General features: G+C 37.6%; 1 protein-coding gene across 2 annotated transcripts in view; it reads left to right on the forward strand.

Annotated features, from left to right (window-relative positions):
- The window catches only part of LOC100740651 (GAS2-like protein pickled eggs), an 88,886-nt gene that overhangs the window by 26,419 nt on the left and 42,980 nt on the right, over positions 1-19,487 (forward strand). For both annotated transcript variants that reach the window (XM_003488025.4, XM_012383519.3), the window contains exon 3: positions 15,880-16,404. In XM_003488025.4, the coding sequence (XP_003488073.1) occupies positions 15,880-16,404 (525 nt within the window). The remainder of the gene's footprint in view (positions 1-15,879; positions 16,405-19,487) is intronic.

The raw sequence follows: 19,487 nt of genomic DNA on the forward strand, positions 1-19,487 counted from the left end.
CCACAAGTCCACAAGCCGCAACCTATGGCGATCTGCGGTGGACGATCGTGGGCCAAGCTTTAGGTGAACTGCGCTTGGTTGCGTGAAAAGTGCAGGTGTTCGTGGGTGTTGCGTGTCTGCGCGCAGCTTTCGCGAAGGGTGGTTGAAAAAAATCTGAGATATTGGCCGGCAAGAGTACCAGATCGTAAAAGATTTTTAATTCTCGTAATCTACATTTACTTATTTATTTATTTAATGCCAGCCTCGCCAGCTTATATAGAAATGGATTTAGCTTACAATTGCTTTCATACCGCCGTTCTTGTACTATATCTGCCGTGTTTATATACCAGCTGTCTCACTATCGTTGCTGAATCAAACGATTGCTTATTTACTCAACTTATTCTACTCTATCATTACCTCTTCTAATCAGTATAAGATTCCTTGGAATTTTCAATAGCTCTTGACGTACCTACTAAGACTTCAATTTTCATTCTTTACGATTTGTAATCTTCGTTAATTCCAATTTTTTCGATGAAAAATCTTAATACTTTAGACGTCAAAAGACTTGTTATCCTCGTTCCATGAACGAGGTTTATAATTAATTGAATTGAACTTTTAATTATATTTAATTTATTTTTAGTCATCTTTCTTTTCACGAATCCCGCTAATCTCTGTCAGTTCTGAAAGGAGGCAATCGCCAACTATTCAAGCTCACTTAACTCGAAACTTTATTATCGAGTCAATTTCGATTTAATCATTTCTATCGCAATAAACAGCACGTACACGAGACATACCTCGAAGGAAAGTTGGTAAATCGGTAATAAGGACGTCTGTTGGTAAAATAGGAAGCCGTTTCATTAAGACTCTTCCAAGAGAGAATGGCCAGGCATTGGATTAATCAAGCGCAATTGTCGACATCTGCTTTCCTTGTCTTCCTTCTTTCACAGTGAATTAGAATTTACGGCAGCTCCATCGAGGTCTCGACTCGCGTAACGCGGCATGTCCCCCTTTTTCAATTTCCAAGAATCGCTTTCCTGGACGAAGATGATTTTTTACTAATTAGCAGTTGGCAGAAACTCGAACCGACGCCGTAATTGGGATTAAACGACGCTTGTCCTTACCCGATCGACGCGCGAATCATGCAAATTAATTGTGTCACGCTTAGAGGCAACAGGCTAATCACCGAGGATATATGTTGCTTCGTTTTGGACGAAGTTGTCCGATAAATCACTGTCGTCTTAAATCGTGTCGTTTATTTGCTGGAAGCTATTTCGGGATTATTGCTCGACCAAGAATTATTTTTAGGTCGAGCGTCATTTTTTAATATCGAGTAATTGTGTATGTAGCTTCTTGATGACATCTCTTTCCTCTTTCCTTGGGATTATTTTTATTGGAATTCATATTAGGTCAAGTATCTTCTTTTAAAGTTTATTATATACAGAGTGTCTCGCAGCAACGATGATTCACTTGGTCGACTGGATTCTACGTATGAAAACAACTTAAGAAACTTTATGTTCTTAATAATAGAACTTATATAATAAAAAGTTCATATAATTATTCAGACATGTCCTATGAACACAAACCCAGACGTTTTATCATCGACTGGAAGTGTTTGCAGGGGCAGGACACAAGATTCAACTTCAAACATCCAAATATTGGATTATGTTTGTAAATAAGTATGTGAGATTAGTTCAACTATCCATCCTTCGATAGAATTATTTATCGTAACTCGAAAACATGGTCGAACATACAAAATCTTTCTATTGTTTGCAAAAACAGAATTCGGGATGCCTTGTATATATTTTTAGGGCGAATATCTTTATTTTGTTTAGTTTGAACTTATTTTTGTTACGACTAACTTTATGTCAAGTGTCTTCTTTTTTTTAAATTACATGTTTTTCTTTAATGAAACTTTTCACCCTCTTGGATTTGGGATTATTCTTAGCCCAATTACCTAATACCTAAAAAGATACCGAAAAGCATCAGAAATTGATTTAGACCAGTGATCGATTAATGCAATTAAGGATCGCGAGCTACAATCTCATAGGAATTATTGAGTTAGCAACTAAGTGATTGCGGATTTTGTCAATATCACCTAATGCCAAAATCCGCAATCACTTAGTTGCCATATCATAAATTCCTCTACGATTTTATCTCTAGCGATTTAAAATGATTAAGATTTAAAAAACCATTGGCCTGAAATAATCTAAAATCTAAAACAGCGGATAAAAATTCGCTCGTTCAACCCCGTAATCTACAAACCCACATTTCGAGACCGCTTGATAGGCGAAATATCCTCTGACCGGTTTTATCAAAATTTGATCCAGTTCGTTCGTGTGGGAAAGAACGGCGAATAAGAAATTCCACGACGTGAAACTGCCACAGGAATCGCGTAATAAGGACACGTGATCGTTCGCGACCCGCATTCTGACACGCGTGTTTCCCTATCTGCCCCAGGATCTCTTGTTTTCCACGTACACCGCTGTATCTACGACTCTAGGCCATTTTACATGCATTTGCATACAAAAAGATATTCAGCCAGTCGTCCTTGCCAACTGATTATCCTTTTCGGAAGGCCAATCTATTTTTGCAGCCAGCAAGAACGAATCTAATCGAAAGACTATCTTTTCTGCTAACTTTTATCAACCCTTCATTCTAGTTTATCAATAGCGTTCATTAACAGACACATTTACATACTTATGCAACTCTGTAGTTGTGATATACTGAGCTTGATATCTTGTGCATAGCGCGTGCACAATGAAATATATGTTACGATGTTATATCTGCATCATTTGCATAACGTATGCGTGCATTCGTAATTTTACTTCTGATCTTTTTATTTTTTCACGCCTTTTTTGAAATTACAGCTTCGTTTATAAAATTTCTTATAAAATTCGTGCGATATATACGATTATAATTTTATTATTATGATGATTTATTCAAATTCTTACTTTTCTTCTCTTTTTTTGGAATAAAGTATCTTTTTACGTATATTTATTAGTATGCATTATTATTTTAGTTTGATGATAATTTATTAAAATTGGTATTTGTTCACGGTGAAATTTTTGGAAACGGCTTCTTGAAATTATGGCTTTGTGGTTTATAAGATTTACGTGATATGGATGATTTTATTGCGTAATTTTATTATTGTGGTAATTTATTTAAATCTTTTACTTCTCATCTATATTTTTTTGTCGCGATGTAAAGTATTTTATAGAAATATTCAAGCGATACTTTTTCACAACATTGTCTTTTTAATGTTATTCGAATGGTTTTGTCGGCCTATAGAATTTCACAATATACTCCAGCTTTTATGATTTTAATATCGTGATAATTTATTTAAGTATTCACGTCTCGGAATTGAACTGTTTCTTGAAATTGAAAATTATCCAAATGATATTATAGCCTTTATATATTTTCGTTTCCTTACACCGAGTATTTCTTCTCCTGTCTTTGCAATTATTCTAAGAATCTGATCTTAAGATTCTCAAAAATCTCCAAATAAATAATTTAAAGCTACCGGTACTTTTCGAACTCTCCACGATTGCCTTAAAAAAATGAGAAAAATAAAGAAACACCAAAATGAAGTAAAACACTCGAGGAAAAGATCTAAGAGATGATAATTCTCTACTCCGGATATGACATCTTACTTTTCCAATCCTAAAAAATTTTACACGACGTTCTAAAAGACTTATGACCCTTGCGAAAGACCCTGAAATGTCATTACCAGTTCAAAATCAACTGAGAAGACCTTGTACCTATTATCCAGTGGATTAGTCAGAGGAATTCGACTTGGAACTGGATTAAAAGACAACTAAAGATATGTAAATCCCAAAAGGTCCTAGACAGTCGTGCTCCAGCATCACCATGGTCGCTCGACATTCTATTTTGGTCGATTGTTTTTCCAGCGCAGCCCTATGCGCCGTGTTGCATCTCGGGGGAGGAATCGTTATATTTAGACGTGAAAAAGGCCGGATGAAAGGACGACTGACTGTTTATTTCTGGTATTCCCCGAGAAAAAGGAGAAAAATTCGGCTAGACCAGCCGACAACAAATCGTTTTGCCTCTATTTCCCACCCTCGCGAAGGGTAACTGAAGTAGAAACACGATTCCAGGAAACGTAGACAGCCTAACGAAAGGTCCTGCTACTTTACAATTCTTCCTATTAAATCTTTTGTGTCTTATTTTTTTTTTATTATCTCCTTTCCTGTCTTTGGAAATTGAAATAAAGGGAATTGAAATAAAGGTTTGCTATAATTTCTTACGTTAGATGTATTCTCCGGAGGATCATATTTTTGATAAGTTTGATAATCTTCTTTACGTTGAATGATGGTTACTATTGAAGGTTTACGTTAGCTTTTACGCGTTTTCAGAAATAAATTTGTCGAAAAGTAGAAAGTGATAAAAACATTGATAAAAATACAGATTTTGTACTTTATTTATACAGGGTTTAGGTTGTCCTATTGTAAATCGTTTCGTATATTTTTACTAACTTTACGAGTAGTAGTATGAAAAGCTTATCGTTATCGGTTATTATTTTTAGTGGATGGGTTTATGGAATAATGAGATAGATATGCCGTGATATAGGAAGAGGAATGTTAATTAATACAAGAAGCAATTGGCCGGCAGACATATTGCCGCGTTTGATCTTTCACCGGTTGTTTGTTATCAATCTCCGTTATGCTTCGGTAATTAAGATTAATCACCGTGATCTATGGCAAGTATATTGGCGTGCAACTTTTTGCAATTGATCGAGACCCAGTTGGATGTAATAATACGATAGTGAAATCGAAACTGAATCTATCATCTGTAAAAATAATATTTTTTTGAATTCCGTTCTATATCTGGTGTAAAAATAAATGTACACTTGTGATACAGAAATAGAAATTAATTTTCTCTCGAATGCTAGAGAATTTAATTTCTCAGTTCGTAATCCGTACAATTTCTAGTTTTGTCAACATTCAATTTCCTCAATTGGCAATTCCATCTCGTTTCTCGTTACCTTAATTGATAATTTACCTCATTCCTAATTCCCTTAATTGGTAGTGTTCCCAGGTCCGGATTTCTGTAGTTGACAAATGCTCGAATTGCCAATATTATCAATTTCTGAAAGCTGACACCTACATCAGTTGATTGTTTTTTGACCTCTTCAATTGACAACATTCCTAAATTTTCCAATTTGCAATGATTTTTTCAATTTTCGAATTATCAAATAGAAAATTGTCTGCTTATCAATTTTTTCAGCGCGATATTTCGAAGAAACGTTGCAATTAGTAAATTTTTCGCAATTCTGATTTTTCAACTTCACGATTTCCAATTGTTTCAATTCAAAATTGTCGAATAGTCAAGTTTCTCAACTATCTCCTGCACTACGCATCTTTCTAACTTTAATTTCGATATAAAATCCTCCGCTACAAATTTAGCTATTGAAATCGGATTTCCAGCGGTCACAAAGTCCTTTGGACGCCAATTTGTACAACGCGATATCTAACGCAAAGCCCTGTTATCTCGAGATTAAACCAAATAGCGAGTGTCACCGAAACGTCGCGTCGGTGTCGTGCCACATAATTCACAATGCTCTTGTGACGGGACATTTGAATCGTTGAAACGCTTCGCTTCAAACGCCCGTCGAGACGGATTAGCCGATGGAAAGTGTGCTTTATTCGGTGCAAAGTGCTGGTGGCATTTGCACGAAAGCGAAACGAGACACTTGCATACGCGAAATTTGCTCGAATAGAAACCGTTTCTCCTATTCTTAAGCAGTTCCACTTTATCTAGTTAGTGGATCATCAACCGTTTCTACCATCCTAATCTCATCTAGGAAACTTAGACAACAACTAGAAAACCATCAATTTATTTCATTCTTACCAGATTATATCACATTTGTACGAATCAAAATACAGATACGTTAAATTCTCATTATTAATCAAACCACCGTACGATATCTGCATAGTTAAATTCAATCATATAGAAAACCTGTTTGTCCCATTTATCTCACCATCCACTGGTACAGTCATTTGCTGATCTCTTTATCTGTAATTTTTATAGAAGACACCTGCAAACCTAATCTCAATCATACAACGAACTTGAAAGTTATTCCTTTTTCACCAGACTATCCCATAATCGTATGAATTCAAATTCGAATACAATATCAAGATCTTCTGACTATCGATCAAACCATCAATGATACGTGCAAACCTAACCTCAACCATATAGAACACTCTAAATGTATTTCTTTTCTACAAAGCAATTCTCCCTTCTTGTAACGTGGAATTCACATTTCAAACTCTTCTGTATCATCGATCAAACCACCAACGATATCTACAAACCTAACCTAACCTAAGCTAACCTAACCTAACCTCGCCTAACCTCACCTATCACGACTGGACGCTAACTCAATTAACTCTCGAACGCGGCGGTTCTTGGAACGCGTTCGGCTCGTCGAGATGAATCAAACTTGTTGGCAGTCGGTCGGTATCGCGTCATAAATATCTATTTACCAATGGGTATTGGTTTCTCCGTAATGTATTGCGGTGTTCGACTGGTTGAAGGCAGTTTTCCCACAGTGTACCGGCCGTCGCGGAGTAATCCACATCAGCTGGCTATTAAGTAATTGAGCGTACAATTGGCTGCGCAAAATAATCCGTAACGTAATTAATGGCTACATATTTATTGGAGATAGTGTATCGTGACCTCTTGTTGGATAAGCGTGACGAGATAATTATGTTTAAAAAATTAAGTCCACACGTGTACCAGCTGCGTATGCATAGGTGCGCGCGACGATATACCAGTCATAGAAAATTGCGCAGCAATTGCACATGTTCTAGCTGTCTCTCTACAGTTTCGATTACGTTTGTCTCGTTCATTAAATTCTGTTATTATCGTGGAAAATTGCACGCAAGCTAGAATTATCTAGGTTAGATGGCTCTTCATAGAAATTATTTTTAAAAGTTTTACGATAGATCGATGATGAGTGTTAAGATTAAGCTTGATTGCTTTCGATATAAAGTACTTTTAACAATACTATAATAGATGAATCATTGGAAGATACGCGTTTTTAGATATGGGAGAAACTACGGGTGTTAAGCGATTATGTATCGTAACCGATTGTTGTTAGCGATTAGATCGATCGAGTTCCTGTTATTCAATAAAATTGATTAGTAATTGCTATATTCCATATTTTTTCAATGGAGAAAGATAAACAGAGAAATGTGCGTGGAGATTCATTTTGAAGAATCTTTTCTTTGATTTTTTAATATATAATATACGATATATATTTATTTATCTTATCAAGATAGGAGTCTCCACATAGGGCTGATTTCAAAGTGTGCCACGAGCAACACTGATAATGTATCTATTAAAAACTTCTGTAAGTGTTTGAATACTTTCGCAGACTACTGTACTAATTTCACAGTAGCGATTAACCACTTGTGCATCCAATTCCCAATCCCGTTGCGATACTCGAATTTTTATGTTTCAATCCTGCTCTTACCTCGGCAAACATAGACATTTTTCAACGAGTCAAGAAAATATTTAACGTAAAATTGGACGAAAAAATGACGTACATCGATAACAATCTCTTCATATTTTATCGAAGATCGAGATATTGCCTGACGTTAGAGAGACGCAACCGGGCCGGAAACGATCAAAACGTAATTAATCTCGAGTCGAAGAATTTTGCATCGAAATTCCTAATTCCGGGTCGAAGTGAAAGGAAAATGGAAGTTGGCGGAGAGGATTCGCTCCAAAACGCAAATAACGAGCCTGCCATATAATAAGCACGGCTTTCGACCGTGAAAGAATAGCTTGTAGTTTCTACAACGGGCCAGGGAAAATCTTGTAACGGTAGAACGAGTTAAAAAGCGGATGTTTTCTATTCTTAAGGGGCACGGTGTTTCCTATTTTCACCCATAGACTCGTCTACTTTACAGGAATGCTTGCTTTTCCGACTCTCCTTTTCCCATGCATAAAAACTACCAATTAAAGTTGGCCATTGTGCGACCAGTTATTTCTCGTGCGCGCTAACAACGACAAAAACGGAAGAGGTTCTTCTCGTCGACTTCCGTGACACGCGAAAAAACCATGCAGATGATTCACGACACGAGTGTCAGCCACAAATTACAGTATGCAACGTGAAAGTTCCAATATTTATCGTCTTTGAGTAGGAGGGATACGCGAATCGAGACTTTTTTGAAGTATAGTTGCCTCGAAATCGATTAGTGTTTTCCTCATCTTTAGGCTATGTTCCTTTTTTCTTAAGATTCTTCGTCATTAGAATTTTTGACATTATTTATTACCAAGTTTATTATTAATTGGTTAGAAAGCTTGTTTTTCCTTACTCGTCTCTTTTTTTTTTTTTTTTTTTTAGATATAAGTCTGATATTGATTCACTATTCGATTTATCCTATAACAAACTAAATTTCCTTTTCATTTTGTATCATTTCTTCGTATGAGCTATTGATCTGCGCGAGTAATACAAACGAGCAAGATCGATGGAAAAACGGGAGAGGAAAATCCGTATCAACGGGTCGAAGAAAGAAGCGAATATAATCGAGAGACTTTTCCGGGATTGAAAATTATTCAACAACTTTGCAATTAGGAATTACCGATTGTTTTACAATGTTTCGACCAGGACTCAAAAATCATCCAACTAATTTCGTAATTAGATTACGAGCCTATACTTGATAACTTGATTAACGAAGGTTACCTTGAAATATCCACGCGAAAAATATTTTACAGTTTCCTAGAAATCGATCATTATTTACAAACGAGGATTACCGTAAAACCTGTTGACTATAGAACGAAGGAGAAAAGACAGAAAGATGAAAGACGATTGATGAACATAAAAGAAGACAAGAGACCATAAATAACCCAATAGAAGGAAAACGAGAACAAAATTCAAAGACGAACGAAAAGAGGAAGATCGGACGATCGGTACGGGGTCGAGAGAGGTCGCTTCCTCTTCGCAGCGACAGCGTTCGTGTTTGCGACGAGCAAATAAACGAAACCGCGGCGCGTTACGCTTTTCTCCGTGGCATTACGGTTAACGATGCCGCGCGCGCTTCTCTCCCCTGCGATCGTACGTTGCGCGTCTCTCGCGAGGCTCCGCTCTAATTTACGATGTTGAATGTGTACCAGCCATTTTCATTAAGCGCGTTTGCCCACACCGTCGGCGCGGCCCAGACGATACCATGTCAGAACATGAGTAGAAGAAGGGGGGAGGGGGTCAAAGGCCACATAATGTGACATCCTGCCGTCAAACTCTCATCTGCTCGGTTATATTACCATATGTGGCGTTTCTCTCCTTTTCTACTCTCTTGCACGCTACTCTTCCTCTCCTACGAACCAGTGACTCTCATTTTCACAACCCCTTGTCACGTTTTCAGATACAACGATAGTGGAAAGCGAGTACAGATATCGAAGGCAAGACATTTATTCGAAAATTGTTGCATATAGTGTCACGAAAAATTCGTGATAAAAAAAGGGAGAGCTGAGCAATAGCTTAACTTGATTGTTCTTTTGTATTTCATATTAAAAATTAATATTCAAGTATTGAAATAATTGTCCAAGTCGCGGCCAAGACTGTATCGAAGACTAATCTCGTGGTCGAATGCTCGCAGTTTTTATATGTTGAGTTTGTGGGAGTTGAGGGGCAAGGAGAGGATCCTAAGTGTCCTATGTAATGGGGGAAATTTGGTGTTGGGCCATGTGCGAAGGTAAGGTCAAAGCCTGAAGGTTCATTGTCAGGTAATGTGAAATGACGTGGATTTGGGTATGGTTGTTGTCACAATAGCGTGGTCGTAGAAAAAGGTCCATAACTTAAAGGTATCATATTGTGTTGACAATTAAGTGATTATCACCTAATGACAAAATCCGCAATCGCTTAGTTGCCAACCCAATAGTACTTGCCCAGAGTAGCAGAGAATGGTCTGATCAACGTGGAATCTGGAAGCAATTCTTTCGATGTAAAATCGACTGTTATTTTTCAGTGGCGTTATCGCGAATTCGAGCGAACATGGTAAACGAATGGTACCTTTTATTTGTATTAGTTCGAGGTTGTAAACTCGACGTTCAACGTGATGCGAAGAGAACCACGCTAATAAAGACGCTAATAAAGAATAAAAGTCGATTTTACATGGAAAGGATTCACTTTCGTACGTACGTTGCTTGAACATTTCTGGTTCCTCTTAGCGAGTATTATAACCCTTTATTTTATGGGCTCTTTTTTACGGCCACTGTGTAGACAGTCGGGTAAGAATGAAATTTTGTTAAATATATGGCTTGTTTACGCAAGAATGTAAATATTAATTTCAATCGTTTTCTAAATAATCTATATATTACGAGGGTGAATAGGTAATAAATAAAGCTTAAGTATATAACGCTACAGATGAGATGTGGGACGATGTGGGTACAGTGTGGAGGGACGAGTGTCTATAAAGAACATTGTAAACCAAGTCTATTCTATGACCCCATGGGGAAATGGGATTACAAATACCCATCTATCTATACGGCACTGTTACTAAATTAAATACAGAATTTATTCATTATTCAAAAATAAAATTAATTCATAAAATTGTTCCATTACTCACTTCATATTAAATTCACTTAAATCTAAAAGATATTCATATGGTAAATTGAAAAAATTTGAGAAAGTTGCCATGTAGGAATGCAAATTAAATGGTAAAAAGACGTAAATAAGAATCTGTAGATAGGTCAATATTCCACGAATTTTATTTTTGAAAGGTATATACTCGCTTTTGAATCTCACTGTATTCCAATGACATTCCACATATTTTACGTACAGTCTTATATAATTGATACTTCGAACACTCTGCTAGTATGACGTTTGTGTCTATACCCGAGTCCTTTTAAGTCTCTTGGAGACTTACGGTTATACGGTTATGTTGATAGATTTAATTGAAGACCTTTGTAGTTAGATTGGTTGATCAAGATAATAAAGTTCATTCTTCGACATCTTGAAAAATTCGAATCTTTCAATTTACTCTTTTTTAGTTTTCTAAAACTGAAGAATTTGGTCATCCACATTTTATAATATAATTATGACGATTGAGAAAATTAATCGATGCATATTGAAGAATTTAGGGCAACTGGATCGTTGTAGACGTTGGAAGGGTTCGTATCTAGTAGTGGCGCGCACGTGGAGCCCATAAGGCGATGGTATGCGAGCGGTTCCACGGCTGGAGCCGTTCAACACTCGTAAAAATTCTATGTAACAGCATCCGGTCGGCCGTCCCGGCTCGATACCTCCCCGGGGATAATATAGAGATTAGGCGAACGTGTCAACGGCCTAACCAGCCGTTGTTTCGTTCGCCTTCGCGTCTGGAAATCCTGCGAATGCGACAAGAGTGGGCACAATCGTTTTTGTCACGCTCCATACTAGTCGAAATTGATTGGTTTTATCGTTCGGTCGAGAATTTTTTAATTGACGATTGTGGTTACAGTTAAATAGCATGAAAAATGTTGTCTTCGTTTAAATTGAATTGTAACTCTTCACGAACTGAAACGTTTGCACCGAATAAGTTGCGCATTTAAAAGAAAAATATATTTTTTAGACATATTTTAAAGAATAAAATTTGAGCAAATTTGAAGTAGGTTGCGCGATACTTGAAATTGCTATATTTTGTAATTTCTCGACTACGATGAAATGTTTGGAAATTGTTTGTGCAAGTTTCTACAGTGAAATTGGGTTGCTTTCGACACGAAGAACGGAGCGACTGGGTCACAGATCGATTCTACGTCGCCGATTTCGGAAATTTGCTGTTCAGATGAACATTCGGAAATTAATTCGAGAAACAGTTATGTCCTATTCCGATTTCCAGTTAGCCGTCGCTTCTATCGCCCCGTCTCTAGCATTTCGCGGATGTTTGACTTTGGTTTTGGTAATGTGACGCGCTCCGAACCTCGTCTGACGTCAATACAATTTATTTAGGAATACCATTAACGATGAAGACTAGAAATCCTATGTACATTAATCGAATTTATGTATTAAAATCGTCATAATCCATTTGGTAATAACGATAATTATGTTTCAATACGATTAATTATAAGATACGTTTCAATCTTTGAAATTCCTGAGAATTTCGTAACACTGAATTCATCTCTGAACTATGACAAAAATTCGAAGCTTTGAATTCATATATCCATTAAAAAAATTTCTCTTTTTAAATTTAGTTTTTGGCATTTTGACGAACTTAGTACTCGGAATTCAGTCTTCTACAAATTTTTCAAACTTCAATTTCACTCTCTAAAATTGTACGAAATTCGGTACATTGAATTAATCCCTCGAATTTCCAAAATATGTTTCATCTTCGAAAACTGTATCTAAAGTACAGCAGAATTTGTCAACTTTCTCAAGTTCCGATGATTTGAACAGAAATCTTTTAACAAAAGGAATGCTAGCAATTATCTTAGAAAAAGAAGAAATATTTGTTCTTTGAGCGAACTGAACAAGACTGGAATATCTACGTAAGACTAGAAAACAAAGAGGATTCTTAAATTGGTTCGAAGAAAGGCTGTTAGACTTGGGTTCTATGCTACCGTCGGGAATTATTGAAATTCATGGTAGCGTATCGTGGCAGGAAATGAAGAATTACGGAACAATCGATCAGCGTCTGCCAGTTGACCTCTTTAACTGCTTTATCAAGTCGCCTGTAGTCGGATTAACAACGACGGTGCCGGCAGATACGCGGTATGAATGGTACGAGAAGTTTACTCAATAGAAAACGATCGCTTCTGTGTAATTGAGTTTTGAAATGCTCTAATTGCATAACTACCAACTTGATAGGTCGCTTCTGTTCTCAGAAATTCGATCTTATTTTATTTTATTCCTCGAAACATTAGACAACATTTAGGAAATCAATCTCATTTTCAGAATTTCTTAACGTAGGTGAAATCGTCTCTTGTCGTTAAATAAAACAGCGAAGTGTATGAATATTATTATATTTGTAATATCTTTTCTCGAAGAAACTTCTTGATAAATATTATAAAAGGAGTATTTTTAAAAGGAAACTTTTTAACAAAATGAAACCTAAAATTGTTTTTTATCGTCGATAAAACATAGAAAGTGCACACGTGAATATCATTATATTTCTAATATTTTTCTTGAAAAAACTTCTTCGCAAATCGTTCCCTTCTTTTCTTAAACGAGAAGCGAAAGAAATATTTAAAGAAGAAAGATTATGCTTAAGATAATCAATCTTTCGTAAGGAAATTGAAATTCTCATTGACGAGTTAAGCGAAATTTTATTTCACAGTTTCGTCTCTCCGAATTTTAATGTTCTATTCAAAATCGAACTTGACCTCTGAAAAATCGATTTAACTCTGGTTAGAGAAATTTTCTCGTATAAATGAAATTTAGTTTACTAAATTACATGCCAGAATTGGTAGCTTTAAAATCGCGAACAGCGAGCATGTGGTACGGTGAAAGTGAGATGAGAAGGCATTAATCCGCGTAACATTGACCTCGTGAGCCCTCGGAATTAGGCAAACAGACAACGCTCGAGAATAAAAAGCAAAAAGAATCGACGCGTCCAAAAATATCGCAAGATATTTCGCAAAAATTTCGCAAGCTACGATTAATTAACTCACTATCGTACCGCGATCTATTCCTTTCTTTCTTTTGCCTCTCGATAGAAATAAGACGAATAATACCGAGTGTACCTTCTGTTGCGGTGGAAACCACATCTGTCGATAGAAGTTTCGTTTCATTGTAGACCGAGTATAAAGTTACTTGTAGTCGATACATTAATGGAAATCTCTAGCGATACTGGATATTTTCTGGCCACTGTTGACCTTTCTAGCGAATATTTCTTCTTTTTTTCATTTGTTTTATTAAGCCAACTCGAAGTTGATAGAGATTGAAGATAGAACAGGCGACGCTCGTGCACTGAAATGGACTATGATCACAAGAGGGGAGGATGATATTTGAATTGATAACGCAAATCTTTCGTTTGACTCATATTTCAAATATTTCACGCACTTGACTTGGTTTCACTGCTATGAATTTGATTTACATCGAACGTTAATGTAATTTCGTTTGATAGTTTTATTTTATTTCAAGTATTATTTCAAGTATTTATTTTATTTCAAGTATTTCTTGCGTGTATTCTTTGACGAATTTCGAATTTAAACGAGAATATTCGAGTATCGAAATTTCGTTTCTATTTCCATTGAAATTTAATTCCACTTTAGATCTTTTGTCAGCACGATCCTTTGTGCATCGGCAATTCAATCATAAAGAATTCAGTGCTCGCTGTGTCTAGCGAGTTCTTCGTATCGATAGTTATAGCACTGAGAATAAGGGCGATCATTGTTTCCCGCTGAACGAGAGACTTTGAAACGCGATTTCTTTCTTTAGACATGCGACTGACGCGCCAGGCTGATAAGAAAGGATCGGGAAATGGTTGGATCGATGATTGATTAACAGGAAATTAACAAAGTATACTGGAAGCCTTGCTACAGGCAGGGTTTGAGAATTATGAGCAATTCCGTTGTTACAACGAGAATTGACTCTAAATTTAAATGGAAGTTGAGATTCAGATTAAAATTCGAATGGAAGTTGGTGTTGTATCGAGCGGTCTAATGATTCGTGATTTTACGTCTTGATAAGTCGTTTCATTTTTAATTAACATAGAGAAATGAAAAATAGAGAAAAGGGCGTATATAACAGGTCGTCTGATTGTAACAGGCGCACTACTCGATATTAAACGATAGACCACGCAGCAAAACCTGTTATTAGACGTAAGCTCATTTACATCATCTCGATATCCAATTATCAGCCGGTTACTTAAGCAGCTCATAGTCGATGATAAAATCGTATACGTCTTATGAATACATGGACGCTACATCGTGCAGAAGTTGAAGATTCCTCGGTGCCTTGTACAATATTTATCGCTCGCGTGAATGTTAATCGCGGCAGAGAAGAAAGGTGCGCGCTGTTATTAATGGAACAATTAGTTTCACGGGTGTTAAGATGTTATCGCCGGTGTCTGTTTGACTGTTTAAATGAGCGGCAGCGAACGGGCCGCGTTCCTACCGGTGAATGCCAGTCGTGTGGCTCTAGAAGTCAGTAGGAAGGAGAATGAGATAGGTGCGAGCCAACTCTATCATTGTTTGTGCAACCGAGACAGATAATTTGAGTTTAATTTGGATTTGATATAGTGGAATGAATTTTAAATAACTGTTACGAATCATAGAATTATGTTTGCAGATTATTTTCCTCGTGAAATCGAGCATCGAGTCTGTACAATTAATTGAATTAGTTTCAATGCTTTCAGTGATCGATGGTCAAGTATCTTCATATAAATGGGATCAACGAACCAAAGAAAACAATTCGTCTAGATTTACTGACGCGTGATAACCACTATTTTGGCGGTTGTCAAACAAAATCAAATCAAGTTAAACACAGATAAACGTACGAAGATTTGACTTAACATTCATTGACTCATCGAAGCGACAAATTCGTCATTCTCACTGTACCAAACGACATCAAACCAAACTACATTCATTAGAGTATCACATTTACTGATTCATTAAACCAAAGCAATCCAAACTAAACCAAATCAAACACAAAAATTCAACTCGAACCATCACGACTAATCAAGTCGGTATGTTCGCTTCTTTCTTAAATACAATACACTCAAATATACAAATATCCAATCTCTTCCGGCTCATTGGAGTATCACATTTGCCAATTCCATTGAATCAAACCAAACCAAACCAAACCAAACCAAGGCAAACCAAGGCAAACCAAGCCAAATTATGTGAAACACAGAAAAATTCAAGTCAAAACCATCGCGATTCTTCGAACCAGTATCATCCAGTACGTTTGTTGCTTCCTCACGCGCCTCTAACCAGTACCGTTTTATCTTCTGTTTGCAGCACGCGAACAACGTACGCAAGTCGGCGGCCGAGTACGTGGCGCGGCGTCAAGCGCGCAAAATCTCGATGACACGATCGATGACCTCGTCGTTGGCGTTACCGATGAGCCAGCTGAGCGACGTGGCCTTCCTGCCGAACGCGAAGGCCGGCACCTTCTTCGCCCGTGACAACGTGTCCAACTTTATCGGCTGGTGCCGCAACAGCCTCGGTATCATCGAGTGTCTGTTATTCGAGACCGATGACCTGATTATGCGCAAGAACGAACGACATGTGATTCTCTGTCTATTGGAGGTCGCCAGGCGGGGCGCGAAATTTGGTATGCTGGCGCCAATGTTGGTACAAATGGAGAGACAAATCGATCGAGAGATCGCAGCGGAGAATAAAGCGGCGAACGGAGCTCATGGAAATAATGGAAACGAGGAGAGCGACGACGACTACGCTGATATGCAACAGGAGGAACCGTGTCTCATTTATGGACCCCAGCCGCAGATCGTCACCAATGATCTGAAGAGCCTGGACGAAATGGTGAGTGGTCTTTTGTATCTCGTTATTTGGTATAGAATGCTGTGATTTAGCTTTCTGATGATAATTCGTCTTTCGAAACGTCCCGCGACATAATTTTCAACTCTGCGGACTTTTGTTCGAAGCTGTACCAAGAGATTGCAAAATATGTATATAGATATCATAAAAATGATTTTAAAAGCAGTTTTTGCCTTCAGGCAATTAATAAAAATTAATCAAAAGGAATTAATCAAGATTTATCATATATAGTATAGTTATTTCGAAAGGAACTTTCGAAGAATTGCTTTTATTAGTAAAAGAAATTGCTTACTTTCTTCTATAATAATAAAAGATTCCTTTCATTTCGATATAATTTTCGATGTAGAATATTAACCACAATATTTTATATTGTTTTTAAGTAACTATAAAAGTAGTCCAATATACGGCCAATTGCTAGCGGACTATGTCTTTATCGATGATTTTATAGACAAAGCGCTGTCTGTTTCAACCCGTGGGATTCCAGAGTCGCAAGTCAGCTTAGGAAACGAACTCGTATTTTTAAAAAGGTGACGCGACTGTAATATTCCCAGACTATGAAAATAACTCGCGCCCTTAGGTCTATCGGAGTGTATTTATGGCGTTGCTCCCCGCTGACCGTGAATATCACGAGATCAGGAATAAGAGAGTGGTTTATTCGTATTCCGGCGTTGAAAGGCGAAAGAAACGCGTGTAATTCACGTTCCATAATTCATCGTTTATCGGTGGCTCTCACAAAATCACATTCCTTTCCCACAAACCCCGCAACAAGTCATCTCTTCCCACAAAGGGAATTCTCTATTCCACGAAAGAGATTTTCTATATGACAAAATGAAATTCGCCGTCGCGTACAAAATCGAAAATCTCGTCTACGGTCGTTTCACATGGAGTCCCGTTCCCATAATTTTCTCACTCTGTAACCTTGCCAAATCCACGCTAAAACGCATACACGTTCGACAATCGGAAAACAAAAATTCCCAACCTTCGTCAAAGTGTCCTCTAACCAACGCACGTTACGTGCGTTTCAAAGCGCACCGATGTATCGTCGTCGCATGTGGCCCCATAATTTTACAAAAAAAAAAAAAAAAGAAAAAGATAGAAAACAAGAAATCCCTCGCATAAAGCCTTAACCAGTGTACATGCGCGAGGAAACGACGGTTTGAACGTCGCCTTGATAACTCTCTTCCGCTGGCGACTCGCCACTCGTAAATCGTATTAGCATGACACCGGAGCAAAAACCGTCTCGCTTCCAGTTCCACTTGCGTTTTCCATCTCTAAATGGATTAAACGGCCACTAAATCAACCGGCTAAACGCAACGCGTTCGCGTCACGTGGGCAGAACAAGCGTAATTGCCCGCCATGCACGTATCGCGAGACCGATTTCGTTTTCGTTGCAATTCGATCGTAAACGGTTGGCGTGTGCTACGTGGGAATCGATCGTTTGGCCCCGACTTGTCCACTTTTCACGCACTCTACCGTCGGTCACGCGTGTTAGAGGTTACCGTACGGCTAGAAGTTCCTCTGAATGGTCGCTAACGGAATTTATAGTCGTATTGTCCGATTCTTGTAACGTTAGAGGCTACTTCCAGACTTTTAGTTAGGCTACATTAATTGAATCCTACGGCTGTGGCCGTTGTTGACTCGAGCTTGTGATTGGCATTATTTTCAGTTGTGCTTTGGTCGCTGGATAACTCGAGGGATTAATTTATGTGAGCTATAAAGTGTACCTCTATAGTTGTATAATGGTACTTGAGACAATAGTTAGAAAAGGGTGTGGTACGTGCCGATGACGGACAAAAGCGATGAAAATGTAATAGTCCAAAAGAATTCAGATTAATGTGTTCGTTTATATCCACTTGGACGATGTCAATCGAAAGCCACGGCAGATTTATATCTTCGCTTTTAGTTCTCCGCTTATCGCTCGCTGTTAGACTCGATGGAAATTGAATTGCAAATTCTATTCATTCTACAAATACCACGTTATATGAGATGCGTAGAGGGAAGTAAGTATCAAGTACAACATGTTTCTCACGATCGCAAGAGTTTCAGAATTTTCTCAAGAGTCGGCCGCGTTCTTCTCTCGAAAAATTAAAATAACAAAGCTGTTCCATTTTCCAGCGTTCTTTGTGTAGTTATCCGCGGTATGCGCGTCAAAACACGCTTAGGCATCCGAGGGATTTACCCGGTTGTTGTTTGAACATGGTCGACCCCGGACTTAATGCTTGCGCGTCGACTGAATGGGAAAAGAGCGATCTGCTGATACATGTTCGCAAGAATTCATACACTGGCGCGGCGCCAACAAATCTGACGTTGTGCCTAACGGCTTCCAGGCTCGCAAATAAAGTTTGCGCGCAAGAAAAACTAATCAAAGATCATACGATAAAGTATAAAATTGAATACGCGATGCACAGACCTGTAATATCGATCCATTAAGAAGCAAAGTTGCGTTAGCGTAATGTTTCATTTGAAGATGACAGGAAAACGTGTAACGAGGCTATTCTCGTTGTTTTTTTAATATAAAATGGATTATATATTTAGGTTTAGATTCGCGAACTTTTGCGAGAAGCCAGTAGTAAAAATACCTGACGGAAATTCTTATACCGTGGTTACAAAAAGTATTGGCACGCTATTTATTATAACATCTATATGCTAATTAATTGTATCATTTATGATCGGTAGTTTCATATGATTATAAAAATTTGATACTCTAAAAGCGTAGAGGCTGACGTTTCAAGCTTTATTAGAGGATAAGGATATGTGCCAATATTTTTTTAATCTACTGTATATGTAACAATTTTGATTAGGGGTCAAGATAACGATAACCACGGTAACAAAGAATCATTGAACTCAACGTAATGACAAAGATAAGGTACGTGAAACGCGACAGCACTAAATACCAAAAGTAGTAATTTTTTAAAGAACAAAGGATACATTAAATCAAACTGGGTATTATTATGTGACAAAGTGTGCGTATAGGTGTGTCGATAAAAGTTCACTGTACATGAGCGACGTTCACCGTGGAGTTCAAAGACTAACCAAGGGAAAATGTGCGGGAATTCTCGGAGAACCGC

The sequence above is a fragment of the Bombus impatiens genome, unplaced genomic scaffold (genome assembly GCF_000188095.3).
Source record: "Bombus impatiens unplaced genomic scaffold, BIMP_2.2 scf_0217, whole genome shotgun sequence".
NCBI classification, from domain to species: Eukaryota; Metazoa; Arthropoda; class Insecta; order Hymenoptera; family Apidae; genus Bombus; species Bombus impatiens.